Here is an 18,069-nt window from a genome sequence, read left to right as displayed (position 1 = left end):
CAGGAACAAATTAATGCTAGGATGCTGTCAGACATATCTTGCAAGATGTAATCTGTAATAAAACCCTGTATGCTAATACCAAAGAGAAATAAAGGCTTGCTTTTCTGGCGCTGGCATATTGGCATCTTAACCTACCTCTTATCTGCCTTCTAGCTAACATTTTTCCCTCCCCTCTACCCTGTATCTTACCTTCTACTGCCTCCCCTTTAGCACCTCATGCATCATAGTCACATCCTCAAAGCAGCTGGCTGTCCCGCCTACCTGCAATTAAAATGTCTACTGTTGGTTGTCCTTAATATATGTATGTCCATCCATGTATTGTCCCCGGTGACCGTTTCATTTACCCCCTCGCCTCCCACAACCTGGTCAGAATGTCACTAAACTCACGCCATCAAATCTGATTTCTTATCTATTATACGTTCTTTCATGATCAAAAGAGCACTTATCCTCCCTGTATAAATAAATAAATCACTCTGACCTGTCGCACAAAGCAGTACGGCACCAGACTGGATGATCATCTCCTCCTGAAGACTTCTCTGTGCACACCAATGAAAAGTAAGAACCTTATCAAAACCTCCATGGGATTTATCAGAATGAGGTAAAGAGTGCCGGCGTGTGCCATGAGCGTGGGGCCGTTCAGGGAAGTCGACAGTTTTTCCAAGATGGGTAAGCCCAAGAGCAATTTATTCAGCAATTACGCAAATATGGGTTGGAGATTCTGGTTGCGGTATGCTGTTCTAATAACTAATAACTGTTTTTCTGTATATTGCCGAGGTTTATGGGATTGTTTACTTCTTTTACCCTGAAATAGACCTGGCAAAAAATTGGGAGTGGTAGGTAAGGAGTACTCAACTTGGTGTAGTCCAAATTTGAACAGACTCTGGTAGGAGGGGATCCTCTAAAGAGACCCTTTGTCTCTATTCCTGGTTCATGTAGGGAAGATAAAACTCGATCGGAACTATAGGGTTTGGGTAATAGGCAGAGATTTGCACAACCTATAAATAGGCAAAGGCGAATGATTGCAGGTTGAGAGCTTTTTGCCCTTTCAGGACCACTCTGCAGAGTCTCCTGGTGAAGCCCCTTTCCCTTCTCGGGACCGCAAAAGAGTGAAGACAAAGAGTGTATGGTACAGGGGAAAGGGAGCACTGAGCACTTGAGTGCCTAAACCTAGGGAGAGAATGTGTAAAGGATAATCTAAACAAGCAGAGTCGCCTTCTAAAGGCTCGCCTGCACACTATATGCTCTCAAACTTTAATAATACAACATGTGACTTTCGGGACTCCTCACATTTTCTCACTAGACTTAAAAAGCACTCCCAGTTCCCTATAGATGGAACCTTTAACTTAGACACATTTGGTGCACTCTGGCGGACTTTAGAGGAACAGAAGGGGAAGATAAACAGTGGGGGACATTTGCAACTTGCATAGAAGAAGCAACAGCTAGACGTTATGACAGTAAAGCAATGGGACTGAGGGAGGTCAATGACAGATTGCAAGGACAGATAAAATACTTGACAGCCAGGGGTGCGTCAGATAAATCCATGCACCTGTGCCCTCACATTGTGGAAGGAATAACAGTGACTGAACCAGACAATCGGGACAAGGAGATCGCTGAGGATGTAGTTGAGTTATTTACAAATATACGTGCCGCAGCAAGAGGAGTCCAGGGACAGACGAGGAAGGGGGCACATGCAGACAGAGCGGAAAAGCCCCTTATGGGGCTGCAGCTCCAGCCCAAAGAGGGTCCCCATTATCCAAACTACCGCCCTCTTACAAACAGTAAGAAACATGGGGAGGTACGGTATACAAAAAGGTCCACGGTGCTGCAGGCGCTGGGTAGACGAATGCTAGCAGGGAACGTGGTAGAAGAGGGAGGCCACCAACAACCCCAACTTGTCACTGTACATGTCCATTTAACTCCTGGTGACCTTTGAAGCTTAGCTAAAGAGTTCACAAATATTAGGGAAGAACCATAACTATTTATAGAAGAACTAAACACTGCCATACAATGCTGTAACCCCTCCTGAGCAAATATGAATCGGCTCATGAGAGTGATAATGCTGGCATCGGTGAGGCAACGACTGATAAAGAGGATAACCTGGTTGGGTATAGGCCCAGGAAATTCAGATGCTCTGGTGCAGGCAAGAGAAAGAATAGCCATCACCATTCCCGAGATATGCATCCGTAACACTGATTGGGCTAAAACAGGTAACTGCAAACAAAAGAAAGGCCGAACACCAGTAGACTTTCTAGAATGATTGAAGGTAGTGTTTGCGCAACACTCAGGCATTACCAAGCCTGTCAAAACCTCACAGGAAGCTATAGCAAACTACTTCATAGCAGGACAATTGCCTAAAATGCAAGCTCAACTGAAAAACATATGCATAGAATGGCAGACTAAATCCTTAGCGCAGCTAGTGGTGGTTGTGAATCACTGCATGGCATGCCAAGAACAAAGCCAGGACAGCAGAGCCAGCAAACAAAACAAGGTCCCTGGATATGACGGAGATACAGAGGACTACCAACAATCCTTTAGTTACCTACTGTCAGCTGGAGGGACATAGGAAGAATGAGTGCCCTGTGACGAATCCCAGGATGTCATCACTACTTCCGGTAGGGGGAGCCCCTTCCCATGAGGCAAGGGAGGTGAGGCTGCTACCCGATAGTCCCCCTGGGGTGGTACTCAGTGGGTGGATCTCATGGGAGGGGAAACCCCGTGTAGGACCAGTGCCGACTATTGAGGGAGAATGCGGTATCCGCCTAACACCTACACCTCTCCTTCACCCCCACTCTCTCCATCCCTACCCTCATATCCCATGTACTTCTGTAAGACTGAAGGACTGAGACGAGGAAGAGGTGCAGATCCGTAGGGATCAATCAAATGAACTTGCATGAAAGGTCTAGTCTCCAAATACAGACCGTACTAGATGCCGACATAAAAACTGACAACAGGTTCACACGAGAAGCTGATCCTCGCTAGATGAACCGAGACCGTGGTGGGTGCCCACTGCGGAGAACAGCAGGGGGATACCAGAGCACTGGAAGGCGAGAAGCATGGTATCCAGGGGGCACGCTAAGAGACTCAGAGGCTGGCTGGAGAGAGCGCTGGTAGTACAGCACTGCAGGACCACGCAGCCCAGCGGGGAAAGACATGCCAAACAGGGGCAAGAGCCACAGAGCCGCTGCAAGACGCCGGTGAGAGCTCGACAGTGCTGGCGAGCCGAAGAGAGACACAGCGAAGCCCGCAACCGACCGGACGCTCTGAACACATCATGAACAAGGACACAGACAACTGATTCTAAATTCAAAAACAATCTTTTTTTTTTTTACTTTAAGGTCGGGATGGAAAAAGACCTAACTTCCCCTATGCTAAGGTGGGATTTCCCTACCTAAAAAAATCTAAGGAAAGTCTGAGTCAAAGAGCTGAACTTAGGAATCTGTCTGTGTCCAAACCCTATACTTGCCCTCATAACAATAACTGTAAAATGTAGCAACCAAAAAGAAAATAAGAGTCCAACATTTTGAGCAACTTCTGAGCTTCTTCCAGCTTGCAGCTTTTTTTCAGCTTCCTTCCCCAAGTATAAAATAGTTCTGCACAGAAAAAGTCTCAGAATCCCCTTTCTTGGATTTAGGGTACAATAGTCTTTTTCAGGTCTCAGGGTTTCCTTCCTCGAGTCAGAACTCAGTGTTCCCTTACCCCAAGTTCCAATTCACACAATTCAAATAACCTTGAAATTAAATGTTTCTGGTCAGGATTCAGTGCTCCCTTCCCCAATTTCCAAAATATACAGTTCAAAACAACCTTGAAATTAAAGGCTTCTGTTCAGGACTCAGGGTTCCCTTCCCCGATTTCTAAAATATACGGTTCAAACAACCTCGAAGTGAAATGTTCCTGATCAGTACTCCGGGTTCCCTTCCCCAAGTTTCAAATGACACATTTCAAAAGAAAAGAAACACCAAATATCCTTTTTCCACAGTTCAGCCAATGTTATTTTCAAATATTTTTCAGATAATGTGTAGCTTGCACACAAGTTGAAAATGGCACTGTAAATCAGGCTTCAGTATCCTTTGTTTGCATGTTCTTTTAAGTCATATTAGATTTCAGCATACTGTGGTCTGCTAAGAATTATATCCACTTTAGCACTTTAATATATGATGGTTTATCTGGATTTAAACTTCCTTTCCTCTTTTGGATTCCAGATGTTATAATTCTGTTTAGTTACAAGGTTTTAGTGCATTTTGGTATTTAAAAATGATATCTCTTGCTTAGGGTTCGTTTTCCTTTTTTCTGTAGTTCAATAGTTGTTCATTTCACTTTAACTGAATAGTTCAATGTTCAGAGACTTTCGAAAACATGCTAAAACGCAGCACGCGACCACTCAGATACAAAGTGTTCAGGCAATGTTCATGTTCACACACACGCGCACCAGCTTTCTCAAGCATCAGAAACTCACTGGTTGCTTTAGGTGTTGGCGCTGCAGCGCAGATCACATGGCCTTCTTCCTTTCGTGTCAGGACTCCAGTCCCTGCCCCTCAGACACTGCTGGGGTGGTCCTCCACCACAGGGGAATGAGCACAGTGAGTAGAAATGAAAGGGGCACCCTTCCTGCACAGCTCACCTTGTGTTTTCCAGTCTGATCCAAGGTGTCCCAGCTCCCACGCTGCACTGTCAGATTCTCTGCTGCCAGCACAGGCCTACTGGTCCTTCCCTTCTCGATCCCCTCTATCTCCCCTGCCTCTGAGTTGGGCTTCATTTATACACCTGCAGCACCTTGACAGGCTGCAGGAAAGGATGATTACTCAACCTTGCCTGACCACAATTAAAGGGATATGCCTGACCTTCACTGCTCTTAGCAGGCATCTCCCTCATCCCAGTTATAAAGTGGTAAAAGGGCAAAGTCTTCATTGCTCTTAGTTGCCTCTTCGTCATCCCAGTACTGTCAAATATCAATTGCAGAGAAATGATGGGAGCTGGCTTACAAACGCCCATAAAGATTGGGGAAGGGTTGGGTGGGTTGTCACTAGGGAAAGGGGGATATTATGTCTCGCCCAAGGGCAGCCCACTCCCAATCCCCATGGACCCTCAACCCAGGTGATCCTCCCTCGCTTCTCACCCCCAGGGTCAGATCCACTAGCAATGGCCTTTCCCTGACCACTTGTGCGATGTATCCAAGGTGTCTAGGAGTAAGAATACCCTCAGGTTTGTCACAGTGCCCAGAGGGTACAAGGAACCCTAAAGACAATAGTACATGTAAAGTGGGGGAAAAAGGATAACCCAGATGGGACATTAAGACAAACTTTATCAGGACATTATACCAAGGAGAATAGGTTTCGAGACCCTTACAGGGGAAGGACATATCACGTAACAAGGATACCTAATCTTCCTCGTGACAGTACTGGTGGGGGAAGACGACCCAGGGCTGTCGAATACCAGAGGGGAGCGTGAGGAAAACTGTAAGAGTAATTCCTTTGGATGTAATACTTGACAGGAGAGTAAACCAAGTCTGCATATGAGATTAAGAGACCGTGTAGAGAACCGTGAGAGTAATACATATGAACAAAGAACTTTGCAGGTGTTTAAACCAAGTCTGTGTTTGAAACTAAGACCTGGTAGAGAAGGGAACCAGGTCAGCCAACCAGAGTCAGGGACCCACCACAGACGAGTGAACAAACATTCAAACCCCTCTTCTTTGTTGTAGTACCAGGGTCAGGGACCCACCACAGCTTGGAGGAGCACCCTAACCACTCTTCATCATTGCAGTGCTTGGTACAGAGGTGATCGAGGTCTGCCAACCGGGGTCTGGGACGCATATATACGGACAAGGAAAGAGACATTTTCCTCACCAGTTGGAACTGAACTTTGAGAACTTTTTGAAACCCAGAACTACCTTTCAATCCAGGGGAATGGAACCATTTCGCTAGACTAGAAAGATATCCCTTTGATTTTGTTTAACAGAGTGTGAGGGACAGCATTAGGATTCGGAAATAGGACTGTGGACTTTTGCACATCCTGACAGAGACATTGGGAAACCCCTCTTAGAGTTGGGGCAAGATAGGGTTTTCTATCTGTTTTTTCACATTTAAAAAAGTATTAAACAACCACAATGACCCCTCTGTGTCAGAGTCTTACTTCTGCACCCTTACAGCCCCTACAGACCACATAGTCCGTACTTCCAAGGTAATTAATGGCAATCCTCCAACGACTCCTGCCACCAACACGGCTCCTTTTCCTGACTCCAATCATGGGGGCTCCTAATCCTTTCCTGGATCTGAATGCCTTTACATTTTCACCTGGACCACCCCAGAGTAACCAAGACCCTTTCTGACTACAGAAGAATTAATAGATCTTTGTGAACCTATTGCTTCCCATTGACCAAAAAGATCTGTATGTTCAATTTGATTTGGAAGGGATGTCCGTACCTTGTTTAGTTAACACCGGGGTAAGTAGATCTGCCCTATGCATGGATTGATTCTCAAATGTGTCATTATCTACTGAAACTGTGAGGCCAGTGGGGATCTCCAATACCCCGATTATGAGGGCAGACATCAGTGGTAACGGCCCGCCAGTCCAAGCCTAGCTATCCGCAGCTAAAGGTTCAGGCTGCTGAGGAACGGGTAGAGGACCCCACCCCTCCGAATGGGAGAGCAAGTTGACACTCCTCGGAAGGCGTCAGGGAGGGCAGATGGCTTTGTCCAGCTACTCCGGATACCACATTATCTGGGCCCTGTCTGGGGCGATCAAGATCATTGTGGTTTCGAACAGGCGCAACCTCCTGAGAATCAGCAGAATGACAGGGATCGGTGGGAACACATAAACAAGGTCAAAAGTCCACCTGACCATCAGTGCGTCCCTCAGAGCTCCCCGACGAAATTCCCTGGAGGAGAACAACTTGCACTTTCTGTTGGTTTTGGAAGCAGAGAGATCCACATAAGGAGTCCCCAAAGGGAGAAGATCTCGTGGAAGGCTGAGGGTTGCCTGCTCAATGCATCCGCTGTGACATTCTCACATCCGGCCAGAGGAGCCGCCACCAGAGAGGCATCACCCAGAACCACAGTTGCATGGCTTTTCTGCACAGAGGAAAGGATCCGGGCACCACCTCACTTGTTGAGGTAAGGCATGGCCACTGTGTTGTCCATCAGGATCAGCACAGCCTTGCGTTTCACAGAGGGGAGAAACACATGCAGGTCTAGACTGATCACCTTCAGCTCCAACAAGTTGATGTGTTCCCGAGTCTCCACGGGAGACCACAGTCAGCTCACCATAAGGTCTGACAGGTGAGCGCCCCAACCAGTCAGGGCTGCATCCGTGGCCAACATCACCTGGCGCCAAGGTTGGCGAAACAAATCGCCTTTCAGCAAGTTGTCTCGCGCGGCTCAAATGCAAGAACTTGAGCCTCCTGATCCAAGACCTGCAAGATGTTTGCCACTCAACCTCGGGCGGGAAGGCCCTGCCCAGGCAAGTGACCACGACCACACCGATAAATCAGAGGGACTTGGACGACAAGACCTGAGACTTTCTGAAGTTCAGGGAAAAGCCCAGGTTGCACAATAGAGTGCATGTGCAGAGAAGGTGCTGCAACACTAGATCTGGGGAACGAGCTTGGACAGGCCAGTCATCCATGTAAGGAAAGGCATGAATGCCCTCCCTCCTGAGGCAAGCTGCCACTACTGCTAGCAGCTTGGTGAAAACCTTAGGAGCCGAAGAAAGCATGAACAACAGGACCTGAACTAGTAATTTTGTTGACCCATCACGAACCTCAGGTACTTTCTGTGCTTTCGATGAATCAGCACATTGAAGTAGGCATCTTGAATGTCCAGGGAAACCAGCCAGGCCAGCAGATCGAGGGTTTGTATAATCTGGGTTAGAGTAACCAACTTGAACTTGTCCTTGTATAGGAAGAAGTTCAGCAGCCGCAGAACCAGAATGGGGCGCAAGCGCCCGTCCTCCTTTCGGCACCAGAAAAAAGGTGGAGTACCACTCCTTCCATCGTTCTGAGAACGGAACTACCTCAATTGCGCTTTTCAACATAAACTGACAAACTTCCTCCAATAGAATGGGGTCCAGAGAAAAAATGGGTGGCCGGCGGGCCATGGTCTGGGGAGCGCTTAAGGAATGGAAGGCAATATCCCTGCCGAATGACCTGTAATGCAGAAGCATCGGACGTCGTCTTTGACCCTTCCGGGCTGAACAAGGAAAGCCTCCTCTACCTGGTGACGAATGACGAAGCTCGTCACTGAGGTTTGGTGCCCTGGGTTGCGGCGGGGACAGCGTCCGATGCAACACCCCCTCACTGGGCACCCCTTCCTCTGGCTTTCGAGAATCGCCTACCCTGCCCTCTTCCCAGGGCAGACTGTCCACAGCCTTTCGGGGGAAAAGGTGGGGAAGGTTAAAAAATCCCTGCCCCAAGACGACAGCTGGTCAAAAAGGCTGTTGTACTGCTAGCCCCAAACAATTGGCAGTCGCCTTGTAGGACTGCCATGGACATAAACAATGAGTCCATTGTCCAGAGGGACAATATTATCACTGTTTTAGGAGAGGTGTGAATAAGGTACCGGAAGGCCTGATAAGTGATTTCCGACAGCGAGGGGTCAATTATCTGTCGCACACAAAAAAAGGGGCTTTTTCTTTTTCTGAGTGGGTTCGTTGGGAAACAATGGGTTAATGCTAGGATGCCGTCTGATTTATCTTGCAAGATGTAATCGGTAATAAAAATCCCTCTATGCTCATCCTAATAATAGAAATTAAGACTTGTTTTTCTGGCGTTCACAGTATGCACAGAGAGAGGACACAATCTGTGCAAAAATGTTGGCAAGGTAAAGATACATGATGGGCCGGGGCCCTGCTCCATCTTTCTTCCCAGACATGAGTAATCTAGAGTAGAATCCCTGGCCTTTTTCCTCTTGATTGCATTTAGGGTAGCAACTTGGATACTTCTTACTCTAAGGTGGAAGAGGTAGTTAGGCGGAGAAGGGGACAAGTCTCCTCTGGTCAAGGCTGCCAGAATAGTTCTCCTGCCTTCAGATTATCCCTCCAAGCCAACCATGAAAGATCTTGCACTACCTGAGCCGAAATGTGAAAGCGGTCTCACATGCTGCCCTAGAATTGGGACCACTGCAATTGAAGGTAGCACTGTAGAGGAGACCTCTTCTACAGTCGAGCATTGTGGCTGCTAAAAGATGCAGGATACCATCACACACAGAAGGCAAAGAAAGGTTGAAGGTGGCAGCAACTATGAATTCTGGATCTCCTTAACCATTTGTACACTATTAATAACCCTTCTGGATCGGGGGCAGGATATGAGAGGGGGGGAGAGAGAAGAGAAAGAGAAAGAGGAAGAGGAAGAGAGAGAGAGAAAGAGAAAGAGAAAGAGAGCAACCAGCACTGCTCTGATGAACTTGGATGAAATCAACAGAGACTTCCTTAAGTTTAGGGAGAAACCCAGCCTGTGAAGGAGGTAGCATGTGCAAGTGAAGATGGGAGCCCACCTTCTGTGGGGAGCAGGCCCTGATGAGCTAATCATGCAGGTAGGGAAAGATATTCATCTTTTCCGTTCTGAGTGATGCTGCCACCACCAATATCAACTTAGTGAAGACGCAAGAGCCAAGGTTGGCCTGAAAGGGAGCATGTAGAATTGGTAATGCACATCTCCAATTGCAAATCTGAGGTAAATGTTGTGCCTTGGATGGATGGGCACATAAATCAGCATCCTGAAGATCTTAGGACACAATTCAGTCTTGAGTTCCACGACCTGCATGATCTAGACCATCGTCACCATCTTGCAGCTGTCTTTCCTCAAGAACTTGGTAAAAAAACCTTTGGTCCAAGATGAGATGAATATCCCCAGCCTTTGAGGTCTCACATAGTGGGGAGAGTACCATCTATTTCCCCTATCGGGAAACAGCTCTGTAACAGCATTAACAGCAGAGCTTGCACTTCCACCAACAGGGAGGGTTTCGTAGATGTGATTCTCAATAGCAAGGGGTGATCTGGGGCTTTCCGATAAAGGAAAGACAATATCCCTGAGCAACTACTTGAAGGACCCATCAAGCATCCAAAGTAATGTCTCGCCAACTGCTCAAAAATGCTGCGATCTTTCCCCTTACCGGGGCCGAACGGGGCCTGGAAAACAGAGGTTTTTGGGTCACCATGCCAAAAGGCACAGAAGACCTTGGACTACAGACGTTTGGGCCCCTCAGTGTCTACAAAGGTCTAGAAAAAACATTTCTGGACGCCCTTGGTGGTTGCGAAATGTGATTATTTCCTCTGCACGAAGGACTGAAAGGGCTGAAACCACATACCCTACTAAATTCTAAGTGAACTTGGCCAAAGTTTGATGCTGGGTCTGCAGGACATCTTTATCTACAGACTTCACTGTAGCTTTCAATGTCTTGAATTTCTTGATTGCTTAGTTAGCCTTTGTCCCAATTAACTAAATTCAATCTGAAGGACAGAGAATTCTAGCTTGTACGTTTGCCAAAAAATCAGTCCAAATGCACGAATATACACGAAGCACCAATGCAATTACCAAAGCTCGGGCTACAAAGTCATTTTTGTCTGTAGCGTTTGGAATTCTGCCTCCAGTAGATCTCTGAACCCATGCCCCAACTCGCCGTCTAGCAATTTTTCTGCCATGTCTGAAGCCACTTTGCATTACACATTTGAATAGTTAGTGAGCATGTTAAATTCCCGCTGCACGGAGTGCTGCTGTAACATTCTTCATAGGCGATTTCCCCTAAATATTGAGAGGGGGCGAAGGGGACTACAAGTACATTGCAATTGCTGCAGAAACAAAAAGAGTCTAAAATAGATAATTGTATATTAAATACATTACAAATAATATTTGATGGCTTCACTGTGCTAAAAATGTGGACATTTGAGAGTCTCTCAGTGACTAGTAATGTATGCATACCTCAACATGTTGAATGCCTTAGTTGAGATATGTTTTCCTACCCAGGGTTTCAGCATGTTTTGTACAGGCTTAGTTTGGCATTTGGAAACGTTATCTTTTTGTAAGGTATATTACTTATTCCTACTTTTCAAAGTTTCATTAACAACAAATATTTGCGCTTTCAACTTCCTACGTTTACAATAAAATCATATTTTGTTCCCTACTTTGTGTTAAAATCATCATACCTTGTCAACATAAATGGCTTCAGCGTAACAAACTACTTTGCATTGAAATTTTGTAAAACAAATGCAGCGTTACTCTACAGGGTCATATTTTGTTTACCTTGCAAGCTGAAGCCACTACTGAACCTGCACTGTTGCTGGCCACACAGTAGATTTCAAAACCATGTCCGTACCTAAAAAGGTTTTGGAAGACAAAAATGTTTAAAAAACAATTACTCTCGAGCCAGACATTTATAAGCTTTGTTTTGATGTGAGTAAACGATCCCTTAAAACGGTTAAATTAATATTCCAACTTATTATAGAACGTGCATTGCACATATAAATGTATACAAAACCTAAAACAATTGAAAGGGTGGGTTTAGATGGTCATAATTTGTAAAAATAAGCAACTCATACTTTTGTCTTTTGGCAGGTGGCATAAACTGCTTAATAAGATGCAGGCACTGTTAAGTGTGTGGAACTTTGGTTAACATATAAAAATACTGTTTAAACAGATCTATGATGATTTCCTGATTTCTTTTGCCGAATTACATTTCGCCGAATAGGTTTTGCTGATTTTACCACTTTTGTTAAAGCAAAAGGAATCCCCTGCACCTTCTTAACCATATCCCCCACCACTTTTATACACCTAAGCCGAGTCCCCCTTTATATATTTGCAGTAATAAAGAGTGGTGCAGTAAAAAAGGCAGTAAGCAAAATCGCGGAAAATGTAATTAGGCAAAGGCGGGTAATACCGTTTAAACATGTAGCTTTGCATCCCTGATAAAAATATATCCTGCCACCAAAAAGTAGTACACTAATATGTGTTTTCTGAATCTAAGGGACTGTTCAATCAACCAACTCTTTGGGATATCCTGGAGACATAACTTACATTTCTACTTTGAAACACAAAAATAACAAATGCCATAAAGTACACAGGCATAGTACCTTGCCTGCCTCGTAGCCACATCCTACAAAATAACCACCTGTGGGTCTCCACTTCAGTTATGACTAAACACGTTCAGATGCATTTCCGGTTAGCATTTTAGAACAATCCCAGCTTGCTCCTACAGCCTTTAAGACCTGGTGTCTTTAAGGCTAGGTATAGACTGCTTTGGAAGACATTAAGGCTATTGGCACCATGGTTAAGCACTTAGTTGCTAGGCTTTCAAAAAGGATAAAACATTCACACTAAACGTAACGCGCTCAGGAGTAAACATGCTTCCCATGTGAAAGAAAAAGTCAATATAGCCATCACACAAACAAAGAGATTTCTATTACAATTGCAGTGCCAGTACTACAGATGAAGAGGTAGCAAGAGGAGATGCCGGACGCTAGTCCTTTCCTAAAGAAATAGCTGGCGGTACGAGGTGCAGTGAGCCTTTCGGGTAGCTCCGAACACACCACATTACAGGCAGTTATTGTCCAGGTTCCAAGCAACACCACTTGTTGCACCTCATCTCCTGATACTCACTCTGTGTTTACACCTACTGACTAAACAAAGACAAACCAGTTCAACTAAAACCTTCAAATGTAATCAGAGTGAAGTAGTGCTAACCTAAAAGGACCGCTATTTCTACTCGTATAAGGAGCCATGCTTTATTCAGTAGAATAGCTCAATTTGCCTTGCATAGAAAAATACTTGCCAGTCTTTAATAAAATAAGAGTGTAGGGCCTCAATCGTGAATTAAATATTATTGAAACGATTACTTAAATATTACTTACATCAAATGCTACAGTGTGGGCAACATTTAGTGGGAATCCAAAACAAACTGTGAATGGTAAAAGCAGCCAATATATTTGCTATGCAATTATCTAAATTGGGGAGGATATTATCCTTGCATGATGGCACTTTTGAAGAAACCCTCTGCTGACCCAAACGGCCTGGTAAACTATCGTCCAGATACCACTCCCCCATTATTCAATAGTACTTATTTAACAGGCTTTCAAACGGATCTCTATGTACCTTAAGGATAATTGCTTTGGGGATCTGCTTCAATCTAGCTTACACAGCACACACTCCACCTAGACTGCACTCAAGCATATCTCAAATTTTCTCTCAGATGCTCACCGCTCCAAACTCTCTTCTGTAGTCATTCTTTTGGACTTCTTTGCTGCTTTCTAACACGGTCACCTACTCCTCTCACCTTCTTACTCTCCATGACATTGGGTTTTGCCAATCTGCTCACACCTAAATCACCTCCTACATCGAATGTCACTTCTTTAAAATCTCCTGGAATGCGTATATCCCTGAATCTACCCCTCTCCCCATCGGCGTCCCCCAAATATTAGTGCTTGGTCCTATGCGTGTCACTGTTTATATCTCAGCCCTACAAAGACGTATATCATCGGTTGGCTTTCACTATCATCCTATTACCAACTGTTGCACTGCAATTCATCACTGGTTGTCTCTCTGCTGCCTCTTCCAAAATGTAACTCATCTTTCTCCTGGCATCTGACATCCCTAGAATCCTCTGTTCCTAATTGCTTCTGCCAGACTGTTTTGTTCCCACGCCCAAGTCTCGCAATCTTGGGGTCCTCTTTGATGGAACAATTCATCACCATCACCCACCCCTGTGCTGCTTGTATTAACTGACTCAAAATTAAGAAAATGTTTTAATTTCTTACTCACCACTGTACCTAAAACGATACTCTCTATCCTCATGCTCTGCAAACTTGACTCCTGCTTTAGCGTACTCTTTCACCTCCCTCCCTCAAGAGTAAGTCTTCAACTTCGCTAACTGAGCTCTCCACAACCTACCCAGATCCTCCAACACTTCTGCCTATTAACTTTTAGGTTAATTCTCCTAGTCTACAAAGCTACCAATGGTCTTGATCCTCAGCATCTGTATGATTGTATCTCGGTCTACCCACTATCTCGTTCTGGCTGGTCCGCCTCTGCACTAAACTCTACTGTCCCATCCACCCGTGCCTCCTCTCAGTTCCACTCATTCTCCCTACTTGCTCCACTTCATTGGAACCCAGAGCCCATCAAATGAAAGGCAGCATGATTGTAAATCTCTTAAAACCTCGGTAAACGTCACTTATTTGCCAAAGAAGGTGCTCCCCTGACCTTTACCCATCCTCTTTATGTAAATCACACCACCACTTCTTGCAGTGCCATGTAATAATCTCCTTTTGATGCCCACAGAGCATTCGATGGTATGGCCTGGAACTGGTACGTCTGGGTTTTGGCTTTGGCCTGCGCTTCACCAAGTTAGTGCTTGCAAACTTTCAATATCCAACCACTCGCAACAGGGTTGATTCCGGGTAGTCCTCACTGATATCCCTGGCTAAAGGGACTAGACAGGGATGCCCTCTTTCCCCCTAGTATTCGCCTTAGCTATGGAACCCCTAGCTCAAAGAGTTCACCTTCACCCCGACATCCAGGGCTTTAGATATGGGGGGAATGTCACAAAATGGCATTATACGCAGACAATGTGCTATGCTTTCTAAATGACTCGCTTACCTCACTCCCGGCTCTCATAGACTTACTGGCCCAGTTCACGGCAGTCTCAGGGTTTGCAATAAACTATGGCAAATCTATAGGTATGTGCCTGACAGAAACGCCAGCGGCCCTGGCAATCCTACGGGAAAGGTTCCCATTCTGAAGGTCTGATACAGCTATCTCCTACCTGGGGGTACATCTAACGCCCACCTACTCCGGCTTGCTGAAGACAAATATACACTGGAGCTATGGAAAGAAGCCAAAGAACTGCTTCAAAGGTGGGATTCACAGGAGATCTCGTGGCTAGGTCGTATTTGCGCTGCCAAAATGACTCTCCTTCCAAAATTGCTGTATACTTTTCAGGCCCTACCTTTACAAATCCCAGAACGGGAACTACTTGACTTACAGAAGGCAGTGGGACAGTTCATCTGGCAGCGCATGGGACCGCTTCTTGGTCTTCTTATGATGTTGGTCTTTCTCCTTGACAGGGGTGGGCTCCTTTGTCTCGGCCTCTGAGGATCGGACGAGTGACCGTGCAGGGGACTTGGCGACAGGTCGACCTAAAGTCATTTTCCCGGCCCGCTCACGCAGGGATTTCGGCTCAATCTTTGCATACAGCGCGCAGGCCTCTGTGGTATGACTATCAATCAGACACCACAGACAGACATCATGGGGGTCGGTCATAGACATTTTGGCCTTGCAACCATGGCCATGCTTGAAGCCCGAAACTCTGTGGGATGATATCACGTCGAGGTTTTGAAGAAAAAAGCATACAAAGTACAATAAGAACGTCGAGTAAACTCGAGTCGTGTTCACGATGCAGCGTGCAAGCACGTGGAAAAAAGGAACTGACTTGTGAGGCTTAGTGATGTGGTGTATATATACGACGCCTGACGTCACGTCCGGAGCCGAAAATCGATCGGTGGCCGAATCGAGGTCCACTGTGCCCCCTTTTCGAAACGTTTTCCAAACAGCAATGCTGGAGATGAACATCTATCATGATGAGGAATCTGCGGGAGAAAAGCAACCCATTGAAAGTCGATTTAGTGAGGATGTTACTCTACTCTAGTTATCCAAAAATGTTCTTCAGCATCATCCCACCATAAAAGAGCATTGGAACTCGAACAGGAGTAATGGTTACAAAAAGCATGTGGCACAACTCAAGATGCTGCTCTGCAGATCACACATGGAAGCACATGTCGCTACAGTGTGTAATAGATCCAATGGAGTCATCACGGATGCCCCGGCCGTAACCTCCTCCCATCTGGTATGGGGACGGCAGCCGCTACCTGATCCGGACCACAGGGGTGGCTATATGAGGGAGGATCATATGGGGAGATATCATGGCTTCATTGGATGAGACCTGGTATCCCCCATTTGCCAATGAAGAAAACCCCTTGATACCCAATACCCTAATGGCCTACTGCCATGCATCTAAATCTCTCTTTAGGGAAAATAGAGAAACCTTTTCCCACAACACTTTAGGCTGAAATACCATCCCTGGTCTAAAAAGTAAGAGCTCCAAGAATACCTTTTCTAGATCCAATTCCTCTCCATATAGAACTGGCTTGTCATATGGAACCATTGAAAGTGATTTCCCAAGTAATGTGCATCAGTTAACATCAATTGACTCCATTTCCCACAAACACCGAAGTACTGAGATGGGGAGGAAGAAGGGAGCGATTCAAAGCAGTAAGAGCCTCAAGCTCAACGAGCGTGCTAGTTGTTTTCAGATTGCACCTGTGTGTGGGAAAAACAAACTCCAGGAAACTGCTGTTTGGGAGAAGTTGTCATACCTCTGTGCGAGACGGATGGACCCTGGAAACAAAGACCAGTGGGGTGGAGCCAAAGAGTTTGCCAGCAAGGAGGCGGAGGAATGTTGTGCAAGCAGGACATGCCACAGACACGCCAGTAACTGAGGGAAAATTCCTGGGTGTTTGTCAAGCGGACAAAGTAACGTTTGACCTACCGGGACCTGAAGGAAGACAGGCGTGCTGAAACGATGCCGCGAGAGGTACCGGAACGACGTGGAAGCAGTCCAGAGTGGAAGTAGGCAGAAAAGCTTTGCTGTGTAAGCACGAACGGGACCTAATGCGCCACACACAGCCGTTGAGTCAACCCAACCAAAGTGGGGATCCCAGGGTCGTTTTGGGGACCGTGCCAAACACAATTTGTGAACTTTAAAGTCACAGAATCAGAGACTTTAAGGAGATTGTTTGCAAACCAAAAAGGCATATTGCAAATAGGAACCCCAGCCATATACAAGTGTATGGAATGCAGACATGGGGAAACCCAGAGGGAATGTTGAACCAACCAGATATACAAAATCAACAAAGATATATGCAATTGTGGAAGTAAAAGAGGAACGGTTACCTATGAATATAAGAAGTCATGGCATGTGAGTAAATGGGCAGCTACCAGTGCATGAGAAGTCCTGACAGCGGAGTATACCAGGCAGTTGGCAGTTGGAAATCTGCAGGAAGTCCCAAGAAAGGACTGTGTATTGAACAAAAGAAGGAGCTTTTGAAAGAATGAAATACAAGGCTAAGCAGCTTTGTAACTAACAGGATTGTAGTGGTCCAAGAAAGACACAAAGAACTGTTAGACCAAGAATCGTTGGCATAGGGTTGAAGAATCCAAATAGTATTATTGTGATTCAAGAAAAACACCAGGAAATGCTAGACCAAGAATCATTGGCGTTAAGGAAGAATCCATGGGAAGCGAACAAACCTCTGGAACCAAGGGTTGCTACTATTGGTGAATTTTTGCATTGAAAGGATTCATTAAACTGAGACGAAATTCAGAAGAAGGTGATTCCCTTGGAACCAAGATCATTTTTTTTTAACCTTGAAATACTTTTGTATTTGAATTGAGAATGAACCCAGGGGATGGGGCGGGGTCATACTCTGGAACCAAGGTTCTTTTACCTTGGAGAACTTTTTATGTTGGAGCGGTTCTATTTTTTTCCATTATAAACTATTTTTGCAATCACCAGGTTAAAGACATTTCCCTTTTCACCTTATGAATTGGCTTGTAGTGTGAGGGTCAGGATAGAACATTTGGACTCAAGGACAGTTTTGACAACCTGACACAGACAGATCCTTAGTTTTTGGTTTTAGGTAGTGGAATTATTCTTAGAGCAGGGTCATAGAGGCATTTTCCTAACCCTTTTAATATTAATTAAAGTCTTTAACCAAAAACATAGCAACTTTGTGTGCGGCTTTCATTTGACTCCTCACAAGTGCAACTCCTAAAATCTTTGTACTTGCAGTATATTGACTGAAGGAAGGAGCTTCAAAAAATAGGGCCGGGCAGGATACAAAAGAATATCCATGGTGTCAAAGACACCTTGGAAGCCTACTTTCCTGGGGAAGAGCAGAACCATTATTGTATTTCCTTAGTCTCATCTATTTAGAATTTAATAGTCCTTCTCACATCAAAGTGATTCTGAATTCTCTCTGGCACAGAAGATGAGCTTGTACAGAAAGATGGCAACAAAACAACCAGATTAC

At 45.4% G+C, this 18,069-nt stretch overlaps 1 protein-coding gene across 2 annotated transcripts in view; it reads right to left on the bottom strand.

Annotated features, from left to right (window-relative positions):
• ELP2 (elongator acetyltransferase complex subunit 2) overlaps positions 1-18,069 on the bottom strand; it is a 1,316,635-nt gene that overhangs the window by 193,825 nt on the left and 1,104,741 nt on the right. For both annotated transcript variants that reach the window (XM_069620606.1, XM_069620607.1), the window contains exon 17: positions 11,231-11,303. In XM_069620606.1, coding sequence (XP_069476707.1) covers positions 11,231-11,303 — 73 coding nt within the window. The remainder of the gene's footprint in view (positions 1-11,230; positions 11,304-18,069) is intronic.

The sequence above is a fragment of the Ambystoma mexicanum genome, chromosome 5q (genome assembly GCF_040938575.1).
Source record: "Ambystoma mexicanum isolate Mex_15411 chromosome 5q, UKY_AmexF1_1, whole genome shotgun sequence".
Lineage (NCBI taxonomy): Eukaryota > Metazoa > Chordata > Amphibia > Caudata > Ambystomatidae > Ambystoma > Ambystoma mexicanum.
Note: the sequence above shows the minus strand (reverse complement) of the source record. Positions and strands in the feature narration are given on the sequence as shown.